General features: G+C 43.8%; 1 protein-coding gene across 3 annotated transcripts in view; it reads left to right on the forward strand.

The window, feature by feature from the left end:
* The first annotated feature begins 1,003 nt into the window (after positions 1 to 1,003).
* Positions 1,004 to 24,573, forward strand: part of parga (poly (ADP-ribose) glycohydrolase a) — a 105,002-nt gene continuing 81,432 nt past the window's right edge. The window contains exons 1-8 of one of the 3 annotated variants that reach the window (XM_014180372.2): positions 1,004 to 1,084; positions 1,321 to 1,457; positions 1,705 to 1,811; positions 2,038 to 3,160; positions 5,590 to 5,800; positions 7,287 to 7,409; positions 12,795 to 12,866; positions 13,521 to 13,595. In XM_014180372.2, the coding sequence (XP_014035847.1) occupies positions 1,339 to 1,457; positions 1,705 to 1,811; positions 2,038 to 3,160; positions 5,590 to 5,800; positions 7,287 to 7,409; positions 12,795 to 12,866; positions 13,521 to 13,595 (1,830 nt within the window). In that variant the 5' untranslated portion in view covers positions 1,004 to 1,084; positions 1,321 to 1,338. Of the gene's footprint in view, positions 1,458 to 1,704; positions 1,812 to 2,037; positions 3,161 to 5,589; positions 5,801 to 7,286; positions 7,410 to 12,794; positions 12,867 to 13,520; positions 13,596 to 24,573 lie in introns of all 3 variants that reach the window. The other 2 variants (XM_014180374.2, XM_014180373.2) reach the window with 2 other exon arrangements.

A 24,573-nucleotide genomic window follows, 5' to 3' on the forward strand; every position in this document is an offset into this window, starting at 1 on the left:
GATGGTAGCGGGGTGAACAGGCTGTGGCTCGGGTGGTTGTTGTCCTTGATGATCTTTTTGGCCTTCCTGTGACATCGGGTACTGTAGGTGTCCTGGAGGGCAGGTAGTTTGCCCCCGGTAATGCGTTGCACAGACCGTACCACCCTCTGGAGAGCCTTGCGGTTGTGGGCAGTGCAGTTTCCGTACCAGGCGGTGATACAGCACAACAGGATGCTCTCAATTGTGTATCTGTAAAAGTTTGTGAGGGTTTTAGGTGACAAGCCACATTTCTTCAGATGCAGAAGGCCAACATAGGAAAATATGGTGGATTGAGATGCAGCGAGTGCAGATAGCTCAAGCTTAAACTGACAGATTTTGATGCCGATTTTTTTCATTATGTTACTTAGATTGACGCACGGGTGAAATTATGTTACTTAGATTGGCCTCATGGTGAACTCCATGATCGGTTTCCTTCCTCTGCTGCAACTGAGTTAAGAAGGAGGCCTGTATCTTTGTAGTGATACACCATCTAAAGTGTAATTAATAACTTCACCATGCTCAAAGGGATATTCAATGTCTACCAATAGGTGCCCTTCTTTGCGAGGCATTGAAAAACCTCCATGATCTTTGTGGTTGAATCAACTGAGGGACCTTACAGATAATTATATGTGTGTGTGTACAGAGATGAGTTAGTCAATCAAAAATCATTTAAACACTTATTGAACACAGAGTGAGTCCATGCAACTTATTATTATACTTTGTTAAGCACATTCTTACTCCTGAACGTATTTAGGCTTGCCATAACTAAGAGTTTGCCAGTACTAAGGAATTGAATGCTTATTTACACAAGACATTTCAGCTTTTTTTTATTATAATTTTTTTACTAATTTCTAAAAATCCATATTAAATACAGGATGTACCCCAAGATAATGTCGAAAAAGTCAAGGAGTGTTAATACTTTCTGAAGGCATTGTATTATGAACAAGAACAGGTTGTTTTACACTCTTCTGATATTACGTTGGGGGACATTTTGAAACGTTCAATAATTACGTAACCCGGAAGTGATTTTGTTTTGTTGCTGAGGCGATGACGTGTCTGTTTTGTGGTACGTTACAGTCGAAACCGTATTTATTTAATATCTTAGTTAACCTAACCTCAAAAATCAGCTGTAAAACTATGTTGTTCTACTAGCTAGTACATGTTGTCCAAGTAAAAACGCTCATGACAACAACGTAAAACTGTGAAGCTAATTGTGTCTAGCTAACCTTTGCGAATTAGCTAGATCTTGGTCACTGTTGGCTGTACATACAAAATGTATTTTTGTTGTTGTTGTTAAACTAGCTATAGATCCACTGTCATATGTTTGCAAGCCGTATGATATTCTTCACTAGCCTGCTGAGGAGAGGACTCTGTGTGAAACCATTCTGGAACCATCGTTATCAAAACGCTTCGGCGGTATTACTGAATGAGGTTGTATTGTGAGTATGCATAACAATACACTTTTCTTTATAGTTAACTACAATACAAAGACACGGTAACAGCTAGCTGACAATTATATTGTATCGACTATAGATAATCTTTTAAAAAAATACTTGGGTCGTGTGAAATGGCTAGCTAACGTTAGCTAGATGGCTTAGCAACACACCTCCATCTGTTCTAACGATGCTAACGTTATTCTAATTCTGGTACTCTCATTCACTTGGTGCTCTTTTATCTATCTTGTAGCATGACTGCACTGTCAGACTTGGAGCCTGCTAAAAAGAGACTGCGGGTTGAAGTTGGCCTCCAATCACCTGTCGGCTCAAGGAGCCCTCTTTCATTGGCTTTCAAAGGTAACACTCTGAGCAGGGAAGATTAAATTATCCTCTCTGTAATCTGTTTGGAAGTTTTTCTCCAGTTCCATTTTTTTTCCCCCTCCAGTTCAGTTTTTGAGTTGTTTGATTGTCTGATGTGTTTTTGCGGTAGGCCTATAGTGAGTACAGCCTATGATTTACCAGTCAAGTTAATTATGATCCAAGTTGATCCTCATTCTGTTGTCTTTTGTGTCCTTTCCCTTAGCAAGTTCCAAAGAGGCAAGTCTACACGCAATGGAGGGGCAGCAGCATGGTGCCAAAGCAACATCTCTTAGTCAGAAAAACAATCCCAAGTCCCACCCTGATAAGTGTCTGGACCTTCCTCAAAGCACCACAAGCCCAGCTTCTGACATGTCTGAAACCGCTGAACAACAACTGGACGATGTAGAGATGGTGAGTCCAGACAGCTCTGAGTCTGGCTGCAGTCACAATTTCCAGTTTATGGAGACTGAGACAGAGGCCCAGGCCCACAGTTCAGGCTCTGAGGAACCTGTTGTCTCTAGTATTATAGACCTGGAGGATGAAGAGACAGCGCTCTTAACACCAACTGACAGCCTAAAGGATCACAAGCCCGTCTCGCAAATCACCACAGATCACAATCCCGTATCGCAAGTCTCCACAGATCACAACCCTGTCACAGATCACAGGCCTGTCTTGCAAGTCACCACAGATCGCAAGCCGGTCTCGGAAGTCTCCACAGATCACAAGCCGGTCTCGGAAGTCTCCACAGATGATCACAAGCCGGTCTCGGAAGTCTCCACAGATGATCACAAGCCGGTCTCGGAAGTCTCCACAGATCGCAAGCCGGTCTCGGAAGTCTCCACAGATCGCAAGCCGGTCTCGGAAGTCTCCACAGATCACAAGCCGGTCTCGGAAGTCTCCACAGATCACAAGCCGGTCTCGGAAGTCTCCACAGATCACAAGCCGGTCTCGGAAGTCTCCTCAGATCACAAGCCGGTCTCGGAAGGCTCCACAGATCGCAAGCCGGTCTCGGAGGTCTCCACAGATCGCAAGCCGGTCTCGGAGGTCTCCACAGATCGCAAGCCGGTCTCGGAGGTCTCCACAGATCGCAAGCCGGTCTCGGAGGTCTCCACAGATCGCAAGCCGGTCTCGGAGGTCTCCACAGATCGCAAGCCGGTCTCGGAAGTCTCCACAGATCGCAAGCCGGTCTCGGAAGTCTCCACAGATCCTAAAGGGAACAGTGATGAGCAAATGGAGGAGAACGTGAGCCAGAGCAACAGGGGGCTGGACAAGCAGCAGGACACAGAAAGATCCTCCTCCTCCAAGGGTAAAGGAAAAATAACAGACTTCTTCGCCCCATCCACAAGGTACAGTATTGAATACCAATAATTTCAGAAGTTTGTCGGGAGAAAGAAGTCCCTGGTGCAGTGGAAGTAACCCATTTAATACAGAATTCTGGGTACACACGCGCTTTACATTCAAATATGCAAGAGCAACTAGGTCACATCTTAGATTCAAGGACATAGTACAAAGTCATATCTCAGGATTATATAGTCTAAGCATCCTCAATTACATGTAGGGTATAGGCTTCATTACAAATGTTGGTTGATAGGACAGTGGTGGTACCGGCAGGTGGGGACAGCGGTGGTACCGGCAGGTGGGGACAGCGGTGGTACCGGCAGGTGGGGACAGCGGTGGTACCGGCAGGTGGGGACAGCGGTGGTACCGGCAGGTGGGGACAGTTTTTGAGAGCTGAGAATTCTGTGTCCTGGGTTGTTCCACCTCAAAAAGTACAAGAGGATTTCAACACCCACCATCTCAGATTGACCTGGAATCATTTGTTGTTAGAAACAGATCAGATTAGCATTCCTGCAACACTAATTTGTGGAAATACAATTTGATCTCTGAGGAAGGAAGCTAATTGAGTGCATCCAAATTGGCATTTTTATTTCATTTATTAGGATCCCCATTAGCCGCTGCAAAAGCATCAGCTACTCTTCCTGGGGTCCACATGACATAATACATAGTACAGAACATTATTAGTCAAGGACTGAAATACATACATTTAAAACATCACACATATTCTACATGTCAGTACATACACACAATATCTAGGTCTAATACAACATTTGTATTTATATGATTCATTTGTATTTATAATCATTGACCTAGACAACCAGGTGAGGGGAGTTCCTACCTAATCACTGACCTAGACAACCAGGTGAGGGGAGTTCCTACCTAATCACTGACCTAGACAACCAGGTGAGGGGAGTTCCTACCTAATCACTGACCTAGACAACCAGGTGAGGGGAGTTCCTACCTAATCATTGACCTAGAAAACCAGGTGAGGGGAGTTCCTACCTAATCACTGACCTAGACAACCAGGTGAGGGGAGTTCCTACCTAATCATTGACCTAGACAACCAGGTGAGGGGAGTTCCCTACCTAATCACTGACCTAGACAACCAGGTGAGGGGAGTTCCTACCTAATCATTGACCTAGACAACCAGGTGAGGGGAGTTCCTACCTAATCATTGACCTAGACAACCAGGTGAGGGGAGTTCCTACCTAATCACTGACCTAGACAACCAGGTGAGGGGAGTTCCTACCTAATCACCGACCTAGACAACCAGGTGAGGGGAGTTCCGACCTAATCATTGACCTAGACAACCAGGTGAGGGGAGTTCCTACCTAATCATTGACCTAGACAACCAGGTGAGGGGAGTTCCTACCTAATCACTGACCTAGACAACCAGGTGAGGGGAGTTCCTACCTAATCACTGACCTAGACAACCAGGTGAGGGGAGTTCCTACCTAATCACTGACCTAGACAACCAGGTGAGGGGAGTTCCTACCTAATCACTGACCTAGACAACCAGGTGAGGGGAGTTCCTACCTAATCACTGACCTAGACAACCAGGTACAAGTGAAGAGTAAAAACCAGCAGACACTAGACCAGGTTTGCCCAACTAGCGGCCTGCGAGGTGAATTTGGCCTGCGAATCGTTTATAGGTACTATATTTACATTCAATAAATAAAGTACCTAACATCTGATTTGGACCAAACGTTTTTCTAACAATGAACTAGACATGAGGAATCCACGCCGATATATATATATATATATATATACTTCACTTCAGACTTTTAAAAGTTTAGTTAGGCCTATGTGTAAGTAATTAAGCAGCTTACTCCTGTTATGGTTTTAAGCAGAGATCTGTAAGGATATGAGTCGACTTGTCTCCTCAGTATAATGCTCGTGTCTCTTGGTTGACCTTTATTTAGACATTTTTTTTGATAAGTATTTTCAACATTTGAAAGTTGTTTCAGGGCAAGCTTTGAAGCTTCTTTATGGTTTTTCCACTATTAGGCTATTGACCAATAGAACACCTAGCCTAATTTGAATGTTATTCATACCGTTTTAATTAGTGGATAGGTTTTTATCATGACTGTTACTCGTGTTCCTGGTCCTGCCAGAGAAACATGCTCTTATCTGGGGTGGCTGTTGTGAAGAACCAATGTCTTCCTATCAGTACAGAGATCAAGTCAATGTCAAAAGGGAGTCTATTTTGATGTAGGCGGTAGATTTTTTAGCTAGATTGTTCTGATGTCTTCTTAAGATGTATGAAATGTATGCATTCACTACTGTAAGTCGCTCTGGATAAGAGCGTCTGCTAAATGACTCAAATGTAATAAACCATGTTGCTCATGCATCATGTTGTCGATCTATTGCATTTATTTATTTGTTTTCTTCTTCAGTGTTGTGTTAAAGTTGTTTCTTTTTTTTTCAATGTGACCAGTGCCCAAGCTCCTTCGGAGAAACAACACAGAGATAGAGACGTCCCACGTGAGAAACAACGTGGAGACAGAGATGACGTCGCTCCACCGTCGCCACCGTACGATTCCAAGTGGCTGGGAAGCCCCATCAGTGATCTGAGGAGAATGCCACAGTGTGGTCGATCACTCCCACCACTGAAGAATGCTCCTGACCATCACACTGTCATGATCAGGGTGAGAGAGAGAGAGAGAGAGAGAGAGGGAGCAGCTCTTTGGAAAACTAACTGAATGCTTTAATCTAACCCCTTTAGTCTAAGCCAGTGGTGTCAAACCCCTTTAGTCTAAGTCAGTGGTGTCAAACCCCTTTAGTCTAAGTCAGTGGTGTCAAAACCCTTTAGTCTAAGTCAGTGGTGTCAAAACCCTTTAGTCTAAGTCAGTGGTGTCAAAACCCTTTAGTCTAAGTCAGTGGTGTCAAAACCCTTTAGTCTAAGTCAGTGGTGTCAAACCCCTTTAGTCTAAGCCAGTGGTGTCAAAACCCTTTAGTCTAAGTCAGTGGTGTCAAAACCCTTTAGTCTAAGTCAGTGGTGTCAAAACCCTTTAGTCTAAGCCAGTGGTGTCAAAACCCTTTAGTCTAAGTCTGTCAACCCTTTAGTCTAAGCCAGTGGTGTCAAAACCCTTTAGTCGAAGCCAGTGGTGTCGAACCCCTTTAGTCTAAGTCAGTGGTGTCAAAACCCTTTAGTCTAAGTCAGTGGTGTCAAAACCCTTGGTGGGCTGAGCATCTGGTGGTTTTGTTATTTCCTTTCAATTTGTGTTCAATTTGTTCCTAACTAATCATTGACCTAGACAACCAGGTACAAGTGAACAGTAAGAACCAGCAGACACTAGACCAGGTTTCCCCAACTAGCGGCCTGCGACGTGAATTTGGCCTGCGAATGGTTTTATTTGGACCCCCAAGTTTCCTGAGCAAAAAAAAATATATATATTTAATTAATTAATTACATTTTTGGACAGAAAATACTAAGTACACAAGAAAATCAGCTCCTAGTGATTTTAATTTAGGAAATCTGTTCCTAAGTATTCCCACGCATAATATAGAGACACGTGATCATATACAAATGGAAGCAATGTTTGAAATTATTATGTTTTAGTCAAATATTATATCTGTTTGGGTTTCTTGTGGTCAATTTGCAGTCTACAAATTATTTATAATTATTTTCCGGCCCCCTGACCATCCGCTTAAGAAAATAATTGTCCGCTGCTGAATCTAGTTGATCACTGTACTAGACCCTCCATAGACACCTGTGGTCTAAGCCTTGATTTGTGCTAGTCCACAATAGTCCTGGTCTCAGCATTTTGTGTTGGATGTATTTATTATATTTAACTAGGCAAGTCAGTTAAGAACAAATTCTTATTTACAATGACGGCCCCAGGAACAGTGGGTTAACTGCCTTGTTCAGGGGGCAGAACGACAGATTTTTACCTTGTCAGCTCGGGGATTCGATCTAGCAACCTTTCGGTTACTCGCCACAACGCTCTAACTGCCGCCCCAAGGATGTGTCAGGTATGATGAACACAAATGTGCATTATTAATGATTGAATGGTGAAAGTTAGCAAAAAACATGATTCATCATTATCATCATCTGGTTATCTGGACAAATGGTAGGACTTCTGTTGGTGATGCCGTTCATGTACTCATCATGCTGTATTTTCTCTTCAACAGACAGACCTCCTTCAAACAGGCAAAATTCCTGTTCCCTATCCCAACAAGTTCAGAGACACCTGGGATGAGGTCCATGTGAAAATGCCCTGTTCAGAGAGCAACCTATTCCCAATAGGAAATCAGGTACTGCTTATACCGTAGTTATACCTTGTACTGTCATCTTTGAAATTGAACTCACTGACTACAAGTGTTGTTTATAACTTTACAAGTGATCTCCGAGCCTACATCTCTCACCATTAGGGAAAGAGAGGATCTACAGTGCATTCAGAAAGTATTTATACCCCTTGACTTATTTCACATTTTGTTGTTGTTACAGCCTGAATTCAAAATGGATTCAATAAATACAAATCTCCCTGAAATATAGAGACAAAGTGACAGAAATCAGAAATATCTAATTTACATTACTGTTCACACCCCTAAGTCAATACATTAGAATCACCTTTGGCAGCGAAATCTCTAAGAGCTTTGCACACCTGGATTGCCCATTTTATTATTTTCAAAATTCTTCAAGCTCTGTCAAATTGCTTATTGTTAATTGCTAGACAAAAAAATGGTCAAGTCTTGCCATAGATTTTCAAGCAGATTTAAGTCAAAACTGTAACTCAGCCACTCAGGAACATTCACTATTTTCTTGGTAAGGTGAATTATTCTCCTAGTGTCTGGTGGAAAGTAAACGGAACCAGGTTTTTCTCTTGGATTTTGCCTGTGCTTAGCTCCATTCTGTTTCTTTTTTATCCTGAAAAACTCCCCAGTCCTTAATGATTACAAGCATACCCATAACATGATGCAGACAACACTATGCTTGAAAATATGTGGAGTGGTACTCAGTAATATGTTTGGGGCAAATCTAATACAACACTTTGAATTCAGGACAAAAAGTTAATTGCTTTGCCACATTTTTTGCAGTATTATTTTAGTGCCTTATTGCAAACAGGATGCATGTTTTGGAGAGAAAGAAATATTCTGTACGGGCTTCCTTCTTTTCATTCTGTCAATTAGGTTAGTATTGTGGAGTAACTACAATGTTGATCCATCCTCAGTTTTTTCTAATCACAACTATTAAACTCTGTAACTGTTTTAAAGTCATCATTGGCCTCATGGTGAAATCCCTGAGTGGTTTCCTTCCTCTCCGGCTACTGAGTTAAGAAGAATGCCTTTTTTCTCTTTTTTTTGTGTAATTAATAACTTCACCATGCTCAAAGCCATATTCAATGTCTGCTTTAGATTTTTTTTTTACTACCAATAAGTTCTCTTCCCTGGTCTTTGGTTGAATCTGTGTTTTGAAGTTCACTGCTCGACTAAGGGACCGTACAGATAATTGTATGTGTGGGGTACAGAGATGAGGTACTCATTCAAATATTTGTGAAGCACTCCTGAACTTATTTAGGCTTGCCATAACAAAGGGGTTGCATACTTATTGACTCAAAACATTTCAGCTTTTCAATTTTTATTAATTTGTAAAAATGCCAAAAACATTATTCCACTTTGACATTATGGGTTATTGTGTGTAGGCCAGCGACAAACATCTATATTTGATCTATTTTAAATTGTCTGTAACACAACAAAATGTGGATGAAGTCGAGGGGTTTGAATACTTTCTGAAGGCACTGTCACTAATTACACTGAACAAAAATACACTATATATATATACGAAAGTATGTGGACACCCCTTCAAATTAGTGGATTCGGCTATTTCAGCCACACCCGTTGCTGTCAGGTGTATACAATCAAGCACACAGCCATGCATTCTCCATAGACAAACATTGCAGTTGAATGGTCTTACTGAAGAGCTCAGTGACTTTCAACATGGCATCGTCATAGGATGCCACCTTTCTAACAAGTCAGTTTGTCAAATTTCTGCCCTGCTAGAGCTGCCCCGGTTAACTGTAAGTGCTGTTATTGTGAAGTTGAAACGTCTAGGAGCAACAACGGCACAGCTGCGAAGTGGTAGGACACAAAAGCTCACAGAAGCTCGTAGCACATCAAAATGGTCTGTCCTCGGTTGCAACACTCACTACTGAGTTCCAATCTGCCTCTGGAAGCAACGTCAGACACAGGAACTGTTTGTCGGGAACTCCATGAATTGGGTTTCCATGGTCGAGCAGCAGCACACAAGCCTAAGATCACCATGCTCAATGCCAAGCGTCAGCTGGAGTGGTGTAAAGCTCGCTGCCATTGGACTCTGGAGCAGTGGAAACTGCTGTTTTCTGGAGTGATGAATCACACTTCACCATCTGGCAGTCCAACAGACAAATCTGGGTTTGGCAGATACCAAGAGAAGGCTACCTGCCCCAATGCATAGTGCCAACTGTAAAGTTTGGTGGAGGAGGAATAACGGCCCGGGGCTGTTTTCCATTGTTCGTGCCCCTTAGTTCCAGTGAAGGGACATTTTAACACTTCGGCATACTATAACATTCTAGACGATTCTGTGCTTCCAACTTTGTGGCAACAGTTTGGACAAGACCGTTTCCTGTTTCAGCATGACAATGCCCCTCCCCATGCACAAAGCGAGGTCCATACAGAAATGGTTTGTTGAGATAGGTGTGGAAGAACTTGACAAGCCTGTACAGAGCCCTGACCTCAACCCCATCGAACACCTTTGGGATGAATTGGAACGCCGACTGCGAGCCAGCCAGACCTAATCGCCCAACATCAGTGCCCGACCTCACTAATGCTCTTGTAGCTGAATGGAAGCAAGTTCCTGCCTCAACGTTCCAACATCTAGTGGAAAGCCTTCCCAGAAGAGTGGAGGCAGTTATAGCAGAAAAGGAGGGGACCAACTGGGACATTTTCAGCTTCCAGGATTTTTTTTTACACATCCTTGCGCCATGCATTATCATGCTGATACATGAGTTATGGCGGCAGATGGATAGGCCTCAAGATCTTATCATGGTATTTCTGTGCATTCAAATTGATATCGATAAAATGCAATTTTGTTCGTAGCTTATGCCTGCCCATACCATAACCCCACCTCCACCATGGGGCCCATACCATAACCCCACCTCCACCATGGGGCCCATACCATAACCACACCACGTCCATGGGGCACTCTGTTCACAACGTTGACATCAGCAAACCGCTAGCTCACACAACACCATACACGCTGTCTGCCATCTGCCCGGTACAGTTGAATCCAGGATTCATCCGTAAAGAGAACACTTCTCCAACGTGCCAGTGGCCATCGAAGATGAGCGTTTGCTCACTGAAGTCGTTTACGACGCCGAACTGCAGTCAGGTCAAGACCCTGGTGAGGACGACGAGCACGCAGATGAGCTTCCCTGAGACGGTTTCTGACAGTTTGTGGAGACATTCTTTGCTTGTGCAAACCCACACGCTTTCATCAGCTGTCCGGGTGGCTGGTCTCAGACCATACTGCAGGTGAATAAGCCGCATGTGGAGGTCCTGGGCTAGCATGGTTACACATTGTCTGCGGTTGTGAGGCCAGTTAGACATTCTGCCAAATTCTCTAACACGATGTTAGAGCCGGTTTATGTTAGAGAAATTAACATTATATTCTCTGGCAACAACTCGGGTGGACATTCCTGCAGTCATCATGCCAATTGCACGCTCTATTAAAATGTCTGTGGCATTGTGTTGTGTGACGACAACGCCACATTTTAGTGGCCTTTTCCATTCCCCAGCACAAGGTGCACATGTGTAATGATCATGCCGTTTAATCAGCTTCTTGTGCACAATGTGATAGGAATTAGCTTGATGTGCGTATGGGACATTTCTCTGATCTTTTATTTCAGATCATGAAACATGGGACCAACACTTTACGTGTTGCGCTTATATTTTTGGTTCAGTGTAATTCTAACAAATCAATGGGACAATAATATAAAGAAGTTATTGACTTTGTTATATCCTTGGGAAGTTGTTCAAATGTTGTGTATGTGTGTATATCTATATCTATATGTGTATATCTATATCATCACAGTTGAAGTCGGATGACATGCACCTTAGCCAAATGCGTTTAAACTCAGTTTTTAACAATTCCTGACATTTAATCCTAGTAAAAGTTCCCTGTCTTAGGTCAGTTAGGATCACCACTTTATTTTAAGAATGTGAAATGTCAGAATAATAGTAGAGTGATTTATTTCAGCTTTTATTTATTTCATCACATTCCCAGTGGGTCAGAAGTTTACATACACTCAATTAGTATTTGGTAGCATTGCCTTTAAATTGTTTAACTTGGGTCAAATGTTTCAGGTAGCCTTCCACAAGTTTCCCACAGTAAGTTGGGTGAATTTTGGCCCATTCCTCCTGACAGAGCTGGTGTAACTGAGTCAGGTTTGTAGGCCTCCTTGCTCGCACACGCTTTTTCAGTTCTGCCCACACATTTTCTATGGGATTGAGGTCAGGGCTTTGTGATGGCCACACCAATACCTAGACTTTGTTGTCCTTAAGCCATTTTTCCACAACTTTGGAAGTATGCTTGGGGTCATTGTCCATTTGGAAGACCCATTTGCGACCAAGCTTTAACTTCCTGATTGATGTCTTGAGATGTTGCTTCAATATTTCCACATAATTCTTTCCTCATGATGCCATCTATTTTGTGAAGTGCACCAGTCCCTCCTGCAGCAAAGCACCCCCCACAACATGATGCTGCCACCCCCGTGCTTCACGGTTGGGATGGTGTTCTTCTGCCCGCAAGCCTCCCCCTTTTTCCTCCAAACATAACGATTGTCATTATGGCCAAACAGTTCTATTTTTGTTTCACCAGACCAGAGGACATTTCTCCAAAAGTACGATCTTTGTCCCCATGTGCAGTTGCAAACCGTAGTCTGGCTTTTTTATGGCGGTTTTGGAGCAGTGGCTTCTTCCTTGCTGAACGGCCTTTCAGGTTATGTCGATGTAGGACTCGTTTTACTGTGGATATAGATACTTTTGTACCTGTTTCCTCCAGCATCTTCACAAGGTCCTTTGCTGTTGTTCTGGGATTGATTTGCACTTTTCGCACCAAAGTACGTTCATCTCTAGGAGACAGAACGCGTCTCCTTCCTGAGCAGTATTGACTCAAATGATGTCAATTAGCCTATCAGAAGCTTCTAAAGCCATGACATCATTTTCTGGAATTTTCCAAGCTGTTTAAAGGCACAGTCAACTTAGTGCATGTAAACTTCTGACCCACTGGAATTGTGACACAGTGAATTATAAGTGAAATAATCTGTCTGTAAACAATTGTTGGAAAAACGACTTGTCATGCACAAAGTAGACGTCCTAACCGACCTGGCAAAACTATAGGTTGTTATTAACAAGAAATTTGTGGAGTGGTTGAAAAATGAGTTTTAATGACTCCGACCTAAGTTTATGTAAACTTCCGACTTCAACTGTAATTCTGTCAAATAAAATCAATCAGGGAAACTAATAAAGGCATTCGTTTTGTGATGACGCAAATCAATATCATGTTTTAGGAAGAACTGACCACTAACCCCTGCCTGACCTGTACGATCAGGAAAGATTAGGAGGATGATGATGATGGTGATGGTTAACTTCCTGGTTTTGCAGGATGTGCAGGAACGGTGGGAACTCATCCAGAAAGCTTTAAACAGAGACTTTTGCAGTTCCCATGATTTAAAGGTAAGTTAATGACTAAATTGATATTCTGTTTGTTCACTGTGGAGCAATTTTATTAGTTTTTTATGTTTTTATTTCACCTTTTTATTTAACCAGGAAGGCCAGTTGAGAACAAGTTCTCATTTACAACTGCCACCTGGCCAAGATAAAGCAAAGCAGTGCGACAAAAACAACAACACAGAACTACACATAAACAAACGTACAGTCAATAACACAATAGAAAAATCTATGTACAGGTGTGTGCAAATGTGGAAGATTGGGGAGGTAAGGCAATAAATAGGCCATAGAGGTGAAATAATTACAATTTAGCATTAAGCAATTATTATCAACATTTACAATATCTATTGTTGACCAGATGCATCAATGCATTTAGATATTATTAGCTTTATTAATAAGAGAGAGGATGTTTTATGTGGTGTTGAAATGCATCTTTACTGTGTTATCAAATGTTTTTTTAGAGAGAGGAACTATCCATCAAATCCATTGTTGTATACATAATACATGTTATTACCCGAATTGGCCATGAGATGGCACCAAGATCCCGGATATCAAGGCAAAGATACTTACTGCAACAAACACCAAAAGCATTTGCCTCCTGTACTGAACATTTTTTTTTCTTTTTAATGATATTTATTGGTTTTGCATTCCCCATTTTAGAATGCCATATTGAAGTACAATGTTGCTCATGCCAAGAGATGGGACTTCACAGCTCTTCATTTGTTCTGCAACAAGGTAAGAAAAGAATGTTATTGATTTTAACTATCAACCTTAAAATATAGTCATCAGATGGACCGTCTGGGTTCAATGACATCCGAAAAATTAAAATCATTTCTGGCCTCATCAGTTAAACACACACACACACACACACACAATCACACCCCACGCACACAATCAGCATCTGGTTTTAAGAACCGCTATTAAACTAATCCTGTTTTTTACTATCCATGAATACACCAGTCAGATTGGCATAAACCACAGGGCTGTAGTGGTCTAGTCTGGTGCTAGGTTCAGACACAGGGCTGTAGTGGTCTAGTCTGGTGCTAGGTTCAGACACAGGGCTGTAGTGGTCTAGTCTGGTGCTCGGTTCAGACACAGGGCTGTAGTGGTCTAGTCTGGTGCTAGGTTCAGACACAGGGCTGTAGTGATCTAGTCTGGTGCTAGGTTCAGACACAGGGCTGTAGTGGTCTAGTCTGGTGCTAGGTTCAGACACAGGGCTGTAGTGATCTAGTCTGGTGCTAGGTTCAGACACAGGGCCGTAGTGATCTAGTCTGGTGCTCGGTTCAGACACAGGGCTGTAGTGATCTAGTCTGGTGCTAGGTTCAGACACAGGGCCGTAGTGATCTAGTCTGGTGCTAGGTTCAGACACAGGGCTGTAGTGATCTAGTCTGGTGCTAGGTTCAGACACAGGGCTGTAGTGGTCTAGTCTGGTGCTAGGTTCAGACACAGGGCTGTAGTGGTCTAGTCTGGTGCTAGGTTCAGACACAGGGCCGTAGTGATCTAGTCTGGTGCTAGGTTCAGACACAGGGCCGTAGTGGTCTAGTCTGGTGCTAGGTTCAGACACAGGGCTGTAGTGATCTAGTCTGGTGCTAGGTTCAGACACAGGGCCGTAGTGGTCTAGTCTGGTGCTAGGTTCAGACACAGGGCCGTAGTGATCTAGTCTGGTGCTAGGTTCAGACACAGGGCTGTAGTGATCTAGTCTGGTGCTAGGTTCAGACACAGGGCTGTAGTGATCTAGTCTGGTGCTAGGTTCAGACACAGGGCCGTAGTGATCTAGTCTGGTGCTAGGTTCAGACACAGGGCTGTAGTGATCTAGTCTGGTGCTAGGTTCAGACACAGCGCTGTAGTGGTCTAGTCTGGTGCTAGGTTCAGACACAGGGCTGTAGTGGTCTAGTCTGGTGCTAGGTTCAGACACAGGGCCGTAGTGATCTAGTCTGGTGCTAGGTTCAGACACAGGGCCGTAGTGATCTAGTCTGGTGCTCGGTTCAGACACAGGGCTGTAGTGATCTAGTCTGGTGCTAGGTTCAGACACAGGGCTGTAGTGGTCTAGTCTGGTGCTAGGTTCAGACACAGGGCTGTAGTGGTCTAGTCTGGTGCTAGGTTCAGACACAGGGCTGTAGTGGTCTAGTCTGGTGCTAGGTTCAGACACAGGGCTGTAGTGGTCTAGTCTGGTGCTAGGTTCAGACACAGGGCTGTAGTGGTCTAGTCTGGTGCTAGGTTCAGACACAGGGCTGTAGTGGTCTAGTCTGGTGCTAGGTTCAGACACAGCACAGATGGCTCGTTTGCCAATGATCCTTTTCGGCTGTGTAAATCACACGGAGTCAGTCAGTCTGGCGACATCTGCACGCCTCTCTAAAGACAACGACCGTTATACAGCAGACGCTGTACTTTTAGCTGTGTATTATCGTTGAAATGTTAGCTATAGTAAGTGACAAACTGATGACATTTATTAAGGGCTCTCTCAATGTCCGTCTTCCACTTCTAATATTTAGCCCTTACAAATTGCTGGTAAAAACAACAGATGAAATATCTCCTGGAACGGACTGTGACTGTTGAGGGGACACACATTATTTTGTTGTATTGTTTGTGTATCGTTGTTTTTTTAACATTTGTGTGACTGTCTTTTGTGTATCTATCAGTATTTTGTTAATTGTCATGTTTTGTGTGGACCCCAGGAAGATTAGCTTCTGCAAAAGTTGATGGGGATCCTAATAAATAAACAAATTTGGTTGGTTTATAGCCAAAATCACTTTTTTTTGTATTATCAGAATTTTATGGCTTCAATTCATTCTCTGTAAATTGTGAATAACTTACTGTGGGGACTAATCAAATCGAATGTATTTATATAGCCCTTCTTACATCAGCTGATATCTCAAAGTGCTGTACAGAAACCCAGCCTAAAACCCCAAACAGCAAGCAATGCAGGTGTAAAAGCACGGTGGCTAGGAAAAACTCCCTAGAAAGGCCAGAACCTAGGAAGAAACCTAGAGAGGAACCAGGCTATGAGGGCTGGCCAGTCCTCTTCTGGCTGTGCCGGGTGGAGATTATAACAGAACATGGCCAAGATGTTCAAATGTTCATAAATGACCAGCAGGGTCAAATAATAATAATAATAATAATCACAGTGGTTGTCAAGGGTGCAACAGGTCAGCACCTCAGGGGTAAATGTCAGTTGGCTTTTCATAGCCGATCATTGAGAGTATCTCTACCGCTCCTGCTGTCTCTAGAGAGTGGAAAACAGCAGGTCTGGGACAGGTAGCACGTCCGGTGAACAGGTCAGGGTTCCATAGCCGCAGGCAGAACAGTTGAAACTGGAGCAGCAGCACGGCCAGGTGGACTGGGGACAGCAAGAAGTCATCATGTCAGGTAGTCCTGAGGCATGGTCCTAGGGCTCAGAGAGAGAGAGAGAGAGAGAGAGAAAGAGAATTAGAGAGAGCATACTTAAATTCACACATGACACTGGAGAAATACTCCAGATATAACAGACTGACCCAAGCCCCCCGATACATCTGCAGCATAAATACTGGAGGCTGAGACAGGAGGGGTCAGGAGACACTGTGGCCGCATCTGATGATACCCCCAGACAGGGCCAAACGGGCAGGATATAACCCCACCCACTTTACCAAAGCACAGCCCCCACACCACTAGAGGGATAACTTCAACCACCAACTTACCATCCTGAGACAAGACCGAGTATAGACCACAAAGTTCTCCGCCACGGCACAACCCAATGGGGCGCACCAACCCAGACAGGAAGACCATGTCAGTGACTCAACCCACTCAAGTGATGCACCCCTCCTAGGGACGGCATGGAAGAGCACCAGTAAGCCAGTGACTCGGCCCCTGTAATGGGGTTAGAGGCGGAGAATCCCAGTGGAGAGAGGGGAACCGGCCTTGGCAGAGACAGCAAGGGCGGTTCGTTGCTCCAGTGCCTTTCCGTTCACCTTCACAATCCTGGGCCAGACTACACTCAATCATAGGACCTACTGAAGAGATGAGTCTTCAGTAAAGACTTAAAGGTTGAGACAGAGTCTGCGTCTCTCACATGGGTAGGCAGACTATTCCATAAAAATGGAGCTCTATAGGAGAAAGCCCTGCCTCCAGCTGTTTGCTTAGAAATTCCAGGGACAATTAGGAGGCCTGCGTCTTGTGACCGTAGCGTACGTGTAGGTATGTACGGCAGGACCAAATCGGAAAGATGGGTAGGAGCAAGCCCATGTAATGCTTTGTAGGTTAGCAGTAAAACCTTGAAATCAGCCCTTGCCTTAACAGGAAGCCAGTGTAGGGAGGCTAGCACTGGAGTAATATGATCAAATTTGGTTCTAGTCAGGAATCTAGCAGCCGTATTTAGCACTAACTGAAGTTTATTTAGTGCTTTATCCGGGTAGCCGGAAAGTAGAGCATTGCAGTAGTCTAACCTAGAAGTAACAAAAGCATGGATTAATTGTTCTGCATCAATTTTGGACAGAACATTTCAGATCTTTGCAATGTTATGCAGATGGAAAAAAGCTGTCCTTGAAACAATATTGATATGTTTGTCAAAAGAGAGATCAGGGTCCAGAGTAACGCCGAGGTCCTTCATAGTTTTATTTGAGACGACTGTACAACCATCAAGATTAATTGTCAGATTCAACAGAAGATCTCTTTGTTTCTTGGGACCTAGAACAAGCATCTCTGTTTTGTTCGAGTTTAAAAGTAGAAAGTTTGCAGCCATCCACTTCCTTATGTCTGAGACACAGGCTTCTAGCGAGGGCAATTTTGGGGCTTCACCATGTTTCATTGAAATGTACAGCTGTGTGTCATCCGCATAGCAGTGAAAGTTAACATTATGTTTTCGAATGACATCCCCAAGAGGTAAAATTATATAGTGAAAACAATAGTGGTCCTAAAAAGGAACCTTGAGAAACACTGAAATTTACAGTTGTTTTGTCAGAGGACAAACCATTCACAGAGACAAACTGATATCTTTCCGATAGATAAGATCTAAACCAGGCCAGAACTTGTCCGTGTAGACCAATTTGGGTTTCCAATCTCTCCAAAAGAATGTGGTGATCGATGGTATCAAAAGCAGCACTAAGGTCTAGGAGCACGAGGACAGATGCAGAGCCTCGGTCTGACGCCATTAAAAGGTCATTTACCACCTTCACAAGTGCAGTCTCAGTGCTATGATGGGGTCTAAAACCAGACTGAAGCCTCTTTACTTTTTGAAACTCAATGGTGTCGAGGATGACGTCGTCCCCCAGTGACTGTACGTACATACCCCAACCAGAAGCCATGGATTACAGGCAACATCCGCACTGAGCTAAAGGGTAGAGCTCCGCTTTCAAGGAGTGGGACTCTAACCTGGAAGCTCATAAGAAATCCCGCTATGCCCTCCGACGAACCATCAAACAGGCAAAGCATCAATGCAGGACTAAGATTGAATCGTACTACACCGGCTCTGACGCTCGTCGAATGTGGCAGGGCTTGCAAACCATTAGACTACAAGGGGAAGCACAGCCGAGAGCTGCCCAGTGACACGAGCCTACCAGACGAGCTAAACTACTTCTATGCTCGCTTCGAAGGCAAATGTCACTGAAACATGCATGAGAGCACCAGCTGTTCCGGAAGACTGTGATCACGCTCTCTGCAGTCGTTGTGAGTAAGACCTTTAAACAGGTCAACATTTCCAAGGCCGCAGGGCCAGATGTTTTAAGCAGACCAACATAGTGCCCGTGCCCAAGAACACTTAGGTAACCTGCCTAAATGACGACCGACCCGTAGCACTCATGTCTGTAGCCATGAAGTGCTTTGAACGGCTGGTCATGGCTCACATCAACACCATTATCCCAGAAACCCTAGACCCACTCCAATTTGCATACCGCCCTAACAGATCCACAAATGACTCAATATCTATTGCACTCCACACTGCCCTTTCCCACCTGGACAAAAGGAATACCTATGTGAGAATGCTATTCATGAACTAGAGCTCAGCATTCAACACCATAGTACCCTCAAAGCTCATCACTAAGCTAAGGACCCTGGGACTAAACACCTCCCTCTGCAACTGGATCCTGGACTTCCTGACGGGCCGCCTCCAGGTGGTAAGGGTAGGTAACACATCCGCCACGCTGATCCTCAACACAGGGTTCCCTCAGGAGTGCGTGCTCAGTCCCCTCCTGTACTCCCTGTTCACTCATGAATGCACGACCAGGAACGACTCCAACACCATAATTAAGTTTGCCGATGACACAACATGTGTAGGCCTGATCACTAACAATGAATAGACTGCAAGTGTCTTAGGGAGGAGGTCAGAGACCTGGCCGTGTGGTGCCAGGACAACAACCTCTCCCTCAACGTGATCAAGACAAAGGAGATGATTGTGGACTACAGGAAAAAGAGGACCAAGCACGCCTCCATTCTCATCGACGGGGCTGCAGTGGAGCAGGTTGAGAGCTTCAAGTTCCTTGGTGTCCACATCATCACAAACTAACATGGTACAAGTACACCAAGACAGTCGTGAAGAGGGCACGACAAAACCTATTCCTCTTCGGGAGACTGAAAAGATTTGGCATGGGTCCTCAGATCCTCATAAGGTTCTACAGCTGCACCATCGAGAGCATCCTGACTGGTTGCATCACTGCCTGGTATGGCAACTGCTCTGCCTCCGACCGCAAGGCATAACAGAGGGTAGTGCGTACGACCCAGTACATCACCGGGTCCAAGCTTCCTGCCATCCAGCATCTCTATACCAGGCGGTGTCAGAGGAAGGCCCTAAAAATTGTCAAGACTCCAGCCACCCCAGTCATAGACTGTTCTCTCTGCTACCGCACGGCAAGCGTTACCAGAGCGCCAAGTCTAGGTCCAAGAGGCTTCTAAACAGCTTTTACCCCCAAGCCATAAGACTCCTGAACACCTAATCAAAGGGCTACCCAGACTATTTGCATTGCCCTCTCCCCCTCTTTTACACCGCTGCTACTCTCGGTTTTAACATCTATGCATAGTCACTTTAATAACTCTACCTATATCTTTATATTACCTCAACTAACCGGTGCCCCCACACATTGACTCTGTACCGGTACCCCTGTATATAGTCTCGCTATTGTTATTTTACTAATGCTCTTTAATTACTTGTTACTTTTTTCCCCTAATTCTTATCTGTATTTTTTTAATCTGTATTTAAAAAAATATATATGCTTTGTTGGTTAAGGGCTTGTAAGTAGGCATTACACTGTAAGGTCTACACCTGTTGTATTCAGCATTACACTGTAATGTCTACACCTGTTGTATTCAGCATTACACTGTAAGGTCTACTACACCTGTTGTATTCAGCATTACACTGTGAGGTCTACTACACCTGTTGTATTCAGCATTACACTGTACCGGATTCACACCTGTTGTATTCAGCATTTCACTGTAAGGTCTACTACACCTGTTGTATTCAGCATTTCACTGTAAGGTCTACACCTGTTGTATTCAGCATTACACTGTAAGGTCTACACCTGTTGTATTCTGCACAAGTGACTAATAACATTTGATTTGATAGATAATTTACAGGGCCATGCAGCCCAGTGAAGACCTGGATACACTCAGTGATGAGAGAGCTGCCTCACTGTTGTCTTATCTAGTGGCAAACTCGCCATCCTCTACTCATCTGTCTCTCCCTCTCTCTGTCTCTCTGTCTCTCTCTCTCTCTCTCTCTCTCTGTCTCTCTCTCTGTCTCTCTCTCTCTCTCTCTCTCTCTCTCTCTCTGTCTCTCTCTCTCTCTCTCTCTCTCTCTCTGTCTCTCTCTCTCTGTCTCTCTCTCTTATTTATATATATATATATATATATATACATATCTGTTGGCACCTGCCCTGTCTAGTTGCTGTAGCTACAGTCCCAAATCTTTTTGTGCTCTCTTGCTGACGATCACAATATGATCTGGCAAGACAACCCTTACCCATCTGGGACCAGACTACAGCAGACCAGTCAGAGAGAACCTCCAAATAAATGCAACATCAGCACCTGCCTACTATCTAGCTAACCGTCACTAGAGAAAATGGGATCAATTTGCATGCTGTCTAGGTAACCGTCAGTAGGGAAAATGGGATCAATTTGCATGCTGTCTAGCTAACCATCAGTAGGGAAAATGGGATCAATTTGCATGCTGTCTAGCTAACCATCAGTAGGGAAAATGGGATCAATTTGCCTGAATTGTAGCAGTGGAAATATATGGGTGACATCTTGACTGAGCAGTCAATTGGTTTATATAGTCTCGTCATCAACTGATTTAAAGAGTGGTGTGTCGCTCTCTCTGTTTTTCTTCTAACACAGAAACCTAAAACTCCGGTAGAGCTACAAGAGAATAGAATTGTTTGAAAAGACACGTTTCATTATTGTTTGTTTCTCATCTCAAGAAAATACACTACCAGTCAAAAGTGTGGACACACCTACTCATTTTTGTTATTTTTTTTACTATTTTCTACATTGTAGAATAATAGTGAAGACGTTAAAATTATGAAATAACACCAATCATGTAGTAACCAAAAAAAGTGTTAAACAAATCTAAATATATTTCAGATTCTTCAAAGTATTTGCAAAGCTGTCATCAAGGCAAAAGGTAGCTATTTTGAAGAATCTCAAATATGAAATATATTTTGGTTAGTTTAACACTTTTTTTTTGGTTAATACATGATTCCATATGTGTTATTTCATAGTTTTGACGTCTTCACTATTCTATATATCCCTCCCTATTTCAAGCGTGTCAAGACAGCAGGTAGTCTAGCGGTTAGAGCATTGGGCCAGTAACCAAAAGGTTGCTGGATTAAATCACCGAGCTGACAAGGTAAAAATCTGTAATTCTGCACCTGAGCAAGGCAGTTAACCCCCTGTTCCCCGGGCGCCGAAGGCGTGGATGTGTTGATTAAGGCAGCCCCCCCCCGCACCTCTCTCATTCAGAGGGGTTGGGTTAAAGGCGGAAGACACATTTCAGTTGAATGCATTCAGTTGTACAACTAACTAGGTATCACCCTTTTCTTTAGCCTTTAGGCACAAAATGTAATTGATATAATGTACAGTCTGTATGAGAATGGCAATGCTGTGTCGGCAGTTATACATGCAGGGTGGAACAGGAGTCAAGAGAACTCATTTAATCCCATTCCATATAAAGGTAGCGTTTAGTAGGCTGTCAGAGGATAACAGCTGACTGACATCATATGATAACAGAGAAACACAATGCATTATTCCATTCTTAAACATGTCAAATTGATTTGCAAAAACACTTATGTCATAAATCATGTTATAGAGTGAATTATTAATGTTTTTTTTTTTTTTTACATTGACAAATAGGAAATGCACTACATGAACAAAAGTATGTGGACACCTGCTCGTCTGAACATCTCATTCTAAAATCATGGGCATTAATATGGAGTTGGTCCCCCCCTTTGCTGCTATAACAGCCTCCACTCTTCTGGGAAAGGCTTTCCACTAGATGTTGAAACATTGCTGCGGGGACTTGCTTCCTTTCAGCCACAAGAGCATTAGTGAGGTCGGGCACTGATGTTGGGCGATTAGGCCTGGCTCGCAGTCGGTATTCCAATTCATCCCAAAGCTGTTAGATGGGGTTGAGGTCAGGGTTCTGTGCAGGCCAGTCAAGTTCTTCCACACTGATGTGTAGGGGACTTGCTTTCATTCAAATCAAATTTACTGGTCACATAAACATATTTAGCAGATGTTATTGCGGGTGTAGCAAAATGCTTGTGTTTCTAGCTCCAACAGTGCAGTAGCATCTAACAATTCACAACAATACACACACGTAAAATAATGGCATTAATGAGGTCAGGTACCGATGTTGGGCGATTAGGCCTGGCTCACAGTCGGCGTTCGATGAGGTTGAGGTCAGGGCTTTGTGCAGGCCATTCAAGTTCTTCCATACCAATCTCGACAAACCATTTCTGTATGGACCTTGCTTTGTGCACGGGGGCATTGTCATGTTGAAACAGGAAAGGGCCTTCCCCAAACTGCTGCCACAAAGTTGGAGGCACAGAATCGTCTAGAATGTCATGGTATGTTGTAGCGTTAAGATTTCCCTTCACTGGAGCTAAGGGGCCCGAACCACGAAAAACAGCCCCAGACCATTATTCCTACTCCACCAAACTTTACAGTTGGCACTATGCATTGGGGCAGGTAGCCTTCTCCTGGCATCTGCCAAACCCAGGTTTGTCTGTTGGACTGCCAGATGATGAAGCGTGATTCATCACTCCAGAGAACAAGTTTCCACTGCTCCAGAGTCCAATGGCGGTGAGCTTTACACCACTCCAGCCTACACTTGGCATTGCGCATGGTTATCTTAGGCTTTTGTGCGGCTGCTCGGTCAGGCCATGGAAAACCATTTCATGAAGCACCCGACAAACAGTTATTGACGTTTCTTCCAGAGGCAGTTTGGAACTCAGTAGTGAGTGTTGCAACCGAGGACAGACCATTTTGATGTGCTACGAGCTTTTGTGAGCTTTTGTGTCCTACCACTTCGCGGTTGAGCCGTTGTTGCTCCTAGACGTTTCCACTTCACAATAACAGCACTTCCAGTTGCCCAGGGCGGCTCTAGCAAGGCAGAAATTTGACGAACTGACTTGTTGGAAAGTTGACATCCTATGACAAGTCACTGAGCTCTTCAGTAACGCCATTCAACTGCCAATGTTTGTCTATGGAGATTACATGGCTGTGTGCTCGATTTTTATACACCTGTCAGGAACGGGTGTGGTTGAAATAGCCGAATCCACAAATTTAAAGGGGTGTCCACACATATTGTTCCTATTTGAAATTGAAAGGGGTGTCCACACACTTTTGTGTATGTAGCGGCCATATTTTACCTCACAATAAAATTGAAGCGACGTACGCTTGTATCAGGAGTTGCTTGTTTTTATGAAATCAAAAAACAGAAATATGAGGTACCAGATTCTAGAATATGCACCCCACACACACACCCACAATATGTATTTTTTGGACAACTGACAAGCTAATACCTTGATGTACAGCATAGGTGGGGGAGGGATTGGGAAGGAGGGATGAAGGATAGAGAGGAGGAGAGAGGGATGAAGGATAGAGAGGAGGGATGAAGGATAGAGAGGGATGTAGGGAGAAGAGGTAGTGGTAATTATAGAGAGGAGGAGAGAGGAGGTAGTGGTAATTATAGAGAGGAGGAGAGAAGTGGTAGTGGTAATTATAGAGAGGAGGAGAGAAGTGGTAGTGGTAATTATATAGAGGAGAGAAGTGGTAGTGGTAATTATAGAGGAGGAGAGAAGAGGTAGGGGTAATTATAGAGGAGGAGAGAGGAGGTAGGGGTAATTATAGAGGAGGTAGGGGTAATTATAGAGAGGAGGAGAGAAGAGGTAGGGGTAATTATAGAGGAGAGAAGAGGTAGGGGTAATTGTAGAGGAGGAGAGAGGAGGTAGGGGTAATTATAGAGAAGAGGTAGTGGTAATTATAGAGAGGAGGAGAGAAGTGGTAGTGGTAATTATAGAGGAGAGAGGAGGTAGGGGTAATTATAGAGGTAGGGGTAATTATAGAGGAGAGAGGAGGTAGGGTAATTATAGAGGAGGAGAGAGGAGAGAAGAGGTAGTGGTAATTATAGAGGAGGAGAGAGGAGGTAGTGGTAATTATAGAGAAGAGGGGAGAAGAGGTAGTGGTAATTATAGAGGAGGAGAGAGGAGAGAAGAGGTAATTATAGAGGAGGTAGGGGTAATTATAGAGGAGG

The sequence above is a fragment of the Salmo salar genome, chromosome ssa28, assembly GCF_905237065.1.
Source record: "Salmo salar chromosome ssa28, Ssal_v3.1, whole genome shotgun sequence".
Classification (NCBI taxonomy): domain Eukaryota; kingdom Metazoa; phylum Chordata; class Actinopteri; order Salmoniformes; family Salmonidae; genus Salmo; species Salmo salar.